Below are 9365 nucleotides of genomic sequence, written 5' to 3'. Positions count from 1 at the left end.
AAGGCTCGAATTGATATTAAAAAATGTAATTAATAGTTGTGTAACAAACAGTTGAGGTAATCTTTTCCTTCTCTAGGTTTACCACATGGGATCCTCTGTCTCACAATATAGTGTGTGCCTCTATGTACGACTCTTATTATGTTATAATTTTTAATTATTTTTTATTCAATTTTAATTTGTTATGCTTTAAAATAAAATAAAGATAATTAACAAGGATTCGATCATCCAATTAGAGTTTATAATTATTTTTTATATTTATTTGAATTAATAATAGATTATTTTGGGTTCATTAATTCAAAGTCGGAGTATATAATTTTTTAAATTTCATTTTTTTAATGATAAATATTTATTAGAGTTTATAATATAATAATAATTTTTATTTTTATAAAAATAATTATAAAATAAAGAAATTAAGAGTGATACACACTACTTTCTGAGAGAGAGGATCCCATCTGCTAGGTTTACTCAAGTTTGACACCTAATTAAACTTGTCGAGCCGAGTTCCAAACTACATACCGATTTTATTTTTTAGGTGTGATCTTGTATAAATGAGTTGAATAATGGTTACTGTGCCGCTTCCAACTAGCCATGAAGTTTACATTTTTATTTTTTTGATGGAAGAAAAATAGGACAGAAACTGAAAGCAAGAAAAATTATTAAACTGATGTGTAGAGCTAGGTGGTCGGCCTTGGTTAGGAAGAGAGCGCACGTTATTTCTCGAACGTATAAACGAGCAACACGCTTTGAGAAGTCCAAAACTGGTTTAGCAAATTTGACCCCAACACTTCAACCAGTATGTTTGGTCGGTGCTTATTTTAAATCAAATAAGATCTGAATCTCACTATTTCTTTTTCTCACCACCATTTTCTTTTGTAAGTTTCCTCTTTTGACAACTTTACTAGGTTGTCTAGGTCGTTGGATTTTGCAATTAATGGAAAACTTGTCCGTTAAAATTGTGGAATGAATTCATCATATCTTCCTACTCTTTTCCTCATGTATCTATTTTGGAGATTTGTTACTTTATGCATGGCCCATCTCCTCCAAAACTGGCATTTCAAACAAATTTATAAACCACTTAACATGGGGCGTTGGGGCTACAATCGTAGGCCCAATTTTTTCAAGAGTATTATAATACTAATATTTTGCGTCCTCGCAAAAAAAATCCCCCAAACTACATCGAATTCTTATAATACATTATATTCAACTTATAATATCAGCATTTTAAATCATGGACCTCTTTTGACACTCAGCCTAGCTGTTAATTTTAGTTGAGTGACTATATATAGCAATGCATCAGCCCACAAACATATTGTTAGAATGTGTTAGCTATCATATATATATGAAATTGAAAACTCACGTTGGATCCTTACGCACTCGATGCATGTTTCGGCTCACTTTAAATACTTATATATGTATGTAATTAATCAACTTTATTTCGTATAATTTTTTCGCTAATATCCGTACTCTACTTCTTTTCTTTTATTTTTTTTTCCCAAAAGGCCGGCTGTAATATAATCGATGCAAATTGTTTCAAACTATTTTATTCATCAACCTAAATGGATACTAGCTACCTCCGTATCATATACATAGGCTGATTGAAATTTCCGCAAGTATTAAAAAAATTATTGAAAATGAAAATATATAAGTAATCATGCTAATATATCTATATTTATTATTTAGTGATGAGTTAAAATTGAAGTAAATTAAAGAATTAAATAGGAATATAATAGTAAATGAGTAAAAAAAATATTACTTTTTTAGAGAAATAAACTTATATAAATGGGACATACGAATTAAAGGAAAATAAGCCTATATATACGAGACGAAGAAAGTATAATTTATCGAACTTATGTAAGGTTAATGGGCCATATATAGTACTTTATATCAAACTTAGTTGCGGATAATGATCCCATATATAGCACTAATTTAATGAATGACCAAGTCGATTTTGATAAAAATAGTAAGACTAATTAATTCTTTATTTACTTAAATAAATTAGAATTTTAAAATATTCTAATGCTTTTTATTATTAATTTCTATCATTTAAATTAGTTTTGATTGATTCATATTTTATTAAAAGACGAGGTTGAAAAAAATCACAAATCCCAATTAATTTAATAATAAAAATACTTAATCGTACATCTTATGAATCATAAACGGTAAACTTCTCCTTAATTCATACTATTACATCAAGTATAACATATAGCGCTAGGCATTACATAATAAACACAACACATATATCTGAAACCCAAAGAAATATTATTAATTTAATCGTCATCAATCAATGAAATAATGAAATAAATCTCAAATTCGGAGGCCTCGTTTAGGATTAAAAGCCCTGCAGTTCTTCCTTATCTCCCCGGCTTTCCCAACCAGAACTTGAGTCTTGCTGAGCTTGATCATGGCGCTGGCGAAACTCCGGTGAAACACGGGGCCATTGGAGGCGAAACCCGAAACAATGGGGCCGGTGGACCTATCCCGGGCCAGCTCCTGATCAATCTGCAGTATCCCCCTCTTGAACACCGTCTGATTGTAGAACTGATTATCCATCGCAAACGAGCTCCCCTGATCCAGGAAAACTGGCGGATCCTTGCTCGTACCGCAGATTTTCCGCAGGCGGGCCGCCAAGGCCGGGTCCATGCTCGGGTCGGGCTTTCCGGAGCCCTGGAAATTGGCGAGGCGCTCCTGGAAGAAGCTACAATGCGCCACACCTACGGTGTGTGCGCCCAAGAGTGTCACCATTTCGGATAGGGTTAGGCCTTTGGCTCGGAAGGCGGCGAAGGCCTGCGCCACCGACTCTTGTGGGCCCGGGAGGTCGACCTCGTTCATGTCGGATACGAGGCCGTCGCGGCGGCCCGTGGGGACGTCGTACCTGGGGCCGTCGGCGAGGGCCACGGCGTCGCGGGTGGCGAGGGTGATTATGTCCGCGCAGGAGACGATGGAGGGGCAGATGGCCTCCACCGCCCTCTTGGCTTCGTCGATGAGGTCGTAGCCGCGGACGGTCAGGTTCGGGAACGCGTCCTTCTCCGCGGAATGGGATTTCTTGTCGTCTATCAGTATTGATGCATCGCACCCCTGATTTAACCCATTTTAAACTCATTACTTTTCATAATTAATCATTCACTCATTACACAAACTATCCAAATTCTAATTCACTTTAATAAATACTCCATTTCTCCCATTACAAATGCCTTATTCCTTTTTTTTACAATATATTTTTCTTTTTATACCTTATATTTAAACAATTTCTACCAACTCACTTTATCTACTTTTTATATATTTCTTAAATTAATATATATATATTTTTTTATCTAGACTAATTCCTAATACTATTCATATCAGTTTTATTGCCTTAATGGTGTATAACATTTGAGTTTGCATGAAGAGGCGCAACATTTTGTCGGAAGTTTTAGGGTTAACGGTATATTGTGTTGTTGAAGCTAAGCAATTGAATAATTACTTGGTGTTGTAAAATACTCCACAGATAACTAACCCTTCTCAATCACATACTAGACAGTTCAAATTTAATAAATTAGTGATGTAATTAAATTAAGCTGTAGATACATCGGTTCAAACAAAACTTTTTATCTATAGCTAGCGCTCTCCATGCATTAATTTCATCGCAAATATTCAATCTGGCAATATACGAACCAAGATGAAAGAATTAAGCCAAACTTTAAACCAAAAGGATAATATTAAACTTAATTAATAGGGGCATTTACTTTGCATGATCAGAGTATTTTCATTCTTAAGATTAAGATTGTTCTATTAATGTTAATCCTAAAACATAAACGCCTTATTAATGTAGTAGAATAATAGCTGAAAATTAAGGCGACATACCCGAACAAAGCAATCGTGGAAATGCATTCTAAGCAATGCAGCTGTAATAGAACGATCTCTGTTAAAACGTTGTTGTACAATTCCTTGTATTAACAATTCAGCCTTGGAACAACTAGGAGTGTAAAACCCTACTTTCAACTGAGCAGAAGCAAGCCCAACAATGCTGCAACAAACTACAAAAACAATTACTACTTTCTCCATTTCTCAGAAGACTGTGATCTAATGGTGATGGAGAAGTATAACTTTGTGATGATATATTTATAGACGCGATCGACTTCTTTTAATTTTGTGTTTGAGGGTGGCACATAGTTGGCGACGTGCCAAAGTCAAAGGAAATATCGCAAGGAGACGGTTTTGGAGTACGCGTTTATACGTTTCAAACAGTATATTACTATTATATTTGCAATTGGTTTATCTTCAACTAACTCATCAAATCTGGATATCTTGTTTTTAACGACCAATCATTTTTTTCGATGATTGTCGTCCATTGCACATAATTTTTTTAATCCAAGATAAACCGGATTTGTCTACAGATTTTTTCAGTAATGAGTCTTTGACTTGGCTATATATATATAAATAATATGAATTTATTAATTTGAAAATACATAGAAAAGGAGATGAGTGTGTATTTGACATATGGAGATCTTCAATTAATAGTGTAATTAATATTAATTTAGTGGAAATTTCATATTTCCTGTCCGGATCGAAACAAGAAATGGAGATTAATTAATTATTGATATGCGATCTCATTAGGTGTACGAGATGATTGTTGTATATGATATTAGTGAGGTTATAAATATTATATATAGGGAGAGGTTCAAGAAAAAACCATAAATAAAAAAAGAACGGAGAACCATTTTCAGCCATTTGATCATCAAGATCTACGGTGGATGCATCATCTTGTTGGATGAATATAGAACTTGGATTCGAATCCTGAAGGGAGCATTTTTTTAAAAAAAAAAATTAGTGCATTAATTTTAACAGCGAATGCATTAATTTTTACAGTAAATACATTAGATTTGATGGTTCTCCCGTTCTCACAAATAATGTAGTTCTCTCTATATACGGTGTGTATTTGCTTCAGTGGTACATGTTGCACAAATAAGTCGCACAAACGGCGGATTAGTAAATGGTTATTGGAGTTATGTTTCTTGAGGAGAAAAGATATATTCTATATTTAAATAAATCAAAATTATTTACGAGGCAAAAGAGCATATATTCTTTTAATTTATTATGTAACATTTTCCACGGGACTTTCAAAAGTGAATATCGTACTATCAAGGGATATTTACTTTTAAGGATAAGTCTTGGTAATTACAAATAATAAGACTTATAATATACTGATTGATTGAAATTAACTTTAGGATATTCAAACGTCCTTGATTATTTATATCATTTAAGCTAGTTTTGCTTGATTCATGTATTATTGAAAGGATGAAATTGAAATTAAAAATTAATTATTTATATCATTTAAGCTAGTTTTGCTTAATTTATATTTCATTCAAAAGATGAGATTGAAATTACGAATTTTCCTATATAGCTAGAGAAAAATTAATCATAAAGTTATAAAATCGTGATAGATTTAAGACCTCTTTGTTAAAAGGTTATTGCTAAATATAATATATGATCTGATTTTTTTTTTAAACTCATGCTAAAGTATAACTTAAAAGTTACATTAAAAAAATGTCATAGAGTAAATAATAAAAGTGGTAGCGTGACCTCCGAAAACATAAATTTAGAAGGTTAGACCATGTAAGCCATTGAAATCTTTCTAGGCCAACCCCTTTTTTAATTAAAATGGGGTCTAGTATCATGATCCACTAAAATTCAAACAGTCCTTAACTCGGCCCAAATAAAAATTGGACTCTTATTTGAAAATTATTAAAAGAAATTGAAAGGATATTTCTAGTTTTCAAATAAACAATGAGAAATTCTATGCATACACGTGTCAATTATGTTTTTCACTATAGCCGCATTAATGATTGAACTAAAAATATACTCCACTGTTTTTCATTTTCAAACCTTGCTACTCCGCCTACTTTCTAACTTGAAAAAAAAAAGAGAGAAAAAGAAAAAAAGAAAAAGAAGCCCCAATTTGTAATGTTGGTGTCAAAAAATGTGAAGTAATAGATATACAATTAAACCCACGTTTGGTTGGGTGTTTTTAGAGGTTAGAAAGGGAATCAAGTAATTGAATTCATTACTTGTTGTTTGGTTTGGGTAATGAGATAATCATTACCCTTACTTAAGGGTAACCCAATCACCCAATTTGTTACCCCTCAAAATGGAGGGGAAACAAAATAAAGGGATTCCCTTATTAATTATTCATTTCCATTGTTAAACCAAACACTCAATAAAAGTAATGGTTATTGTTACCATTCCACTCCTTTATTTGATTCCATTCCCTTTCCATTCCTCTGTTTGAACCAAACGAGCACTAAAACTACAGAAGAAATTAAAAGCACTTAGAAATTTATAATAATAGAATGGCATCAAATTTTATTACAAAAATCACGACTACATCCATTCTAAATTCCACATGAAATTAGGCATTTTCATTTAAGAACGATGTGGTGGAGGAGGATCGTGACGCGGATTGGGCCCAACAGGGGGATAATCAGCAATTGTCGCCAAATCCAATTCTTCATTAGATTCCCTTCTAACATCATCATCCATCTCCTATCCCAAAAAAAAAAAAAAAAAAAAAAACCCTTCAGATTTTAGTTATCAGAAGTTAATAGCTGTTAATTCCACCAAAATGTTAAAAATAGCAGAAAATAAGATATGAACCTGAGAGTGGTTTTGCATGGCTACATCTTCATGGTTTAGATTTGGTATGCGAAGTGCAGAGGTTGAGAGAATTTGAGAGTACAGTAAAATAGCTACAAGAGTAGAGAGACAGATTATTTGGGTTGTTTTCATTGTGAAAATATATGGAGAGAAAACAAATGTTTGGGCAATACATATATATATATATATATATATATATATATATATATATATATAATAGGGGAGAGAGAGAGAGACGTCATCAGTCACTTAACTCGTAACGCTCCATCAGTAGTGTGAAAGGAAAGGATTAATCCTTATCTGCATTTCTCGACATAGCTATGTTGATTGTTGACCTTGTACAGATCAGTTTAATTTGACAAAGAAAGTTTGTGTCAAGAAAGTAATTTCTCAACGCATCACAACAAAATTACGGATGAATATAATTATTAGAACAATCAGTGCATTAGTTGTCCGAAATGCTTGCTGTCACGTGCATTTAAAATATTACCACAATATCTCTAAAAAATATATATATTACCACAATAAATAAAAAAAATATCAAAATAGATGATAGTAATCACATAAAGCTAGCAATATAGATAATGAAATACAGAATTTCTGGTATTGCCTTGATTAGGCTCGCATACGTCATTGGACCTAGACGCTTGTAAAGTGTTGTAAATAGAATTTTCTACTTTTGAAATAATTAGTAATAGCTGTTTCCAATATAATTATATGTATTGAAAGGAAAAAAACACCTTAACTTCATATACCCATACAATGTAAAACAATGTAAGGAAAGATAATTAAATTCTGATATACTCCCTCCAATCTTTAAATAAGTATCACAAAATTACACATATCAAGAAGAAGTACTCCCTCCGTTCCAAACGAAATGTTCTGTTTCTTTTGGGCACGGTTATTAAGGAACAAGCTAATTAGAGTATAAGTGATGTTGTGTAAAGTTAAAAATTTAGTGGGTCCTACAATAAAGCACTTAATTAGACACTTTATTATCCCTTATTTTTTCCCAAAAAGGAAACATGACATTTCGTTTGGGACAACAAAAAATGAAAATAGGACATTTCGTTTGGGACGGAGGTAGTATAATTTAACATGTACTCCCTCCGTCCCACGAATCTTAACACGTTTGGTTTCGGCACGGGAATTAAGGAATTGTAGATTAGTATTTTAAGTGTGTAGTTAATAAAGTATAAAAGTGATAAAGTAGGAGAAAGAAGGTGATAAAAGTGATAAAGTGTGAGAGAGAAAATAATAAAAGTGATAAATTAGGAGAGAGAAGTTACCTTATTTGGAAATGTGTCAAGATTGGTGGGACGACCCAAAAAGGAAAACATGTTAAGATTTGTGGGACGGAGGGAGTAATATATTCTTAATTAGTATTTCCTAATTTTAAGATTTCAAATTTAAATTCTCTCTCTATATTAAGTGGAGAAAATAATAAAAAGAATGCATATTATAATATGGGTAGAATTGAAAATTTCATTAAATTTTACTTTAAAAGGAACAAAAAAAAAACTCTAGACTATGACAATTAATATTTGAAGATGGAGGGGGTAATATTGAGGATGATGGAGAATCTTATACATTTAATTGATTTCTATCTCTTTCACATACATCATTAATATTCATCCCAACCAATCAAATCTATTATATGAGAGATTTATCTAGGACCACTCCAACCACCAAACCACAACATTTTACATAATTATTTTATTATTATTTAATCATAATATCTTTAATGTATGCAACAATAATTTAAATAAGAACAAGACACAATGATAAAAAAAATTGTTGTTATATATAGAGAAAATAATAGAATTATATTGTGTGTGTAACCATAGAAACACAGATGTCTATTTCTAGATAAATTAAAAATTAAAAAAATGATTTTTTTATTTTGATATAATATGCATATTTAATATTTAACTTAAAATCAAAATAAAATTGAATAAATTAATAATATGTCGACACTTGTAGTAGAAATAGATGAGAGACCACATGGTCTCTTTTGTGTCTCCATGAGACCATGGTCAGTCTCTCCTCTTCAAATTTTTTTTTTCTTTTTTGTTTATTACATAATGCTTAAGTGGTGGTTGGGTTGGGGTAGCTGAGGTTCTTGTTATTTGTAGTCTTATTTGAGGAAGAAGGGGCTTACCTAGGAGACGTACCAAAATGGCAACCCGGGAGTATATATTTTGCAATGGGCAAAATGATACTCATATACTTTTATTGAAAGACAAAATATAAAAAATCTCAATCATTTACAAAACAATAAATTATACTCATGTAGGACATTTTTACCCTTATGTACCATGTATTTTATTAAAATTATAAAAATTATTAAAATAATAAAATAAAAGGAGAAGATTTCCCACCCAATGTGCCATCACCTACTAGCTACCGTTGGCAGACGATCACCGCTACGCTTCTGCTACCGCTGGATTTCCACCACAATAGTTCAATTTAAACTAATTTATATCTGAGGCAAGGTAGAGGCGAGGGCACAAGGTGGCGTGGAGAGGCGAGGAATAAGCGAGGCGTGGCAAGGCGAAGAGGGTGGGCGGGAGATTTGGAGAGAGAGATGGGTGGAGAAGTGGAGGCGCGCTGCAGCGAGGTGAGGCTAAACGGAGGGGAAAGGTGGCAAATCTGGAGAGAGAGGCGATGAGGTGAAGCGAGGCAGAAGGTGGAGGTGGCAGATCTAGTGAGAGGGAGATGGGCGGAGTTTTATG

At 32.7% G+C, this 9365-nt stretch overlaps 1 protein-coding gene and 1 long non-coding RNA gene across 2 annotated transcripts; both read right to left on the bottom strand.

Moving 5' to 3' along the window:
- Positions 1-2147: 2147 nt before the first annotated feature.
- LOC131002850 (peroxidase 44-like) lies at positions 2148-4071 on the bottom strand. Its single transcript, XM_057929329.1, has 2 exons — positions 3841-4071; positions 2148-3075 (listed from the first exon to the last, which is right to left on the bottom strand). The coding sequence occupies exons 1-2, from the start codon at positions 4039-4041 to the stop codon at positions 2305-2307; spliced, it is 972 nt and encodes a 323-aa protein (XP_057785312.1). The 5' UTR covers positions 4042-4071; the 3' UTR covers positions 2148-2304.
- A 2224-nt stretch (positions 4072-6295) lies between these two features.
- On the bottom strand, positions 6296-6796 carry LOC131002856 (uncharacterized). Its single transcript, XR_009094436.1, has 2 exons — positions 6631-6796; positions 6296-6519 (listed from the first exon to the last, which is right to left on the bottom strand). It is a non-coding gene; the product is annotated as an uncharacterized LOC131002856 (long non-coding RNA).
- Positions 6797-9365: the final 2569 nt, after the last annotated feature.

This window comes from Salvia miltiorrhiza, unplaced genomic scaffold, assembly GCF_028751815.1.
Source record: "Salvia miltiorrhiza cultivar Shanhuang (shh) unplaced genomic scaffold, IMPLAD_Smil_shh fragScaff_scaffold_23_2, whole genome shotgun sequence".
Lineage (NCBI taxonomy): Eukaryota > Viridiplantae > Streptophyta > Magnoliopsida > Lamiales > Lamiaceae > Salvia > Salvia miltiorrhiza.
Note: the sequence above shows the minus strand (reverse complement) of the source record. Positions and strands in the feature narration are given on the sequence as shown.

Coding starts and splice junctions, on each gene's coding strand:
- LOC131002850 (XM_057929329.1), bottom strand. CDS start 4,041: ATGGAGAAAGTAGTAATTGTTTTTGTAGTTTGTTGCAGCATTGTTGGG. Junction 3,076..3,840: donor TCCACGATTGCTTTGTTCGG/GTATGTCGCCTT, acceptor GGGTTAAATCAG/GGGTGCGATGCATCAATACT.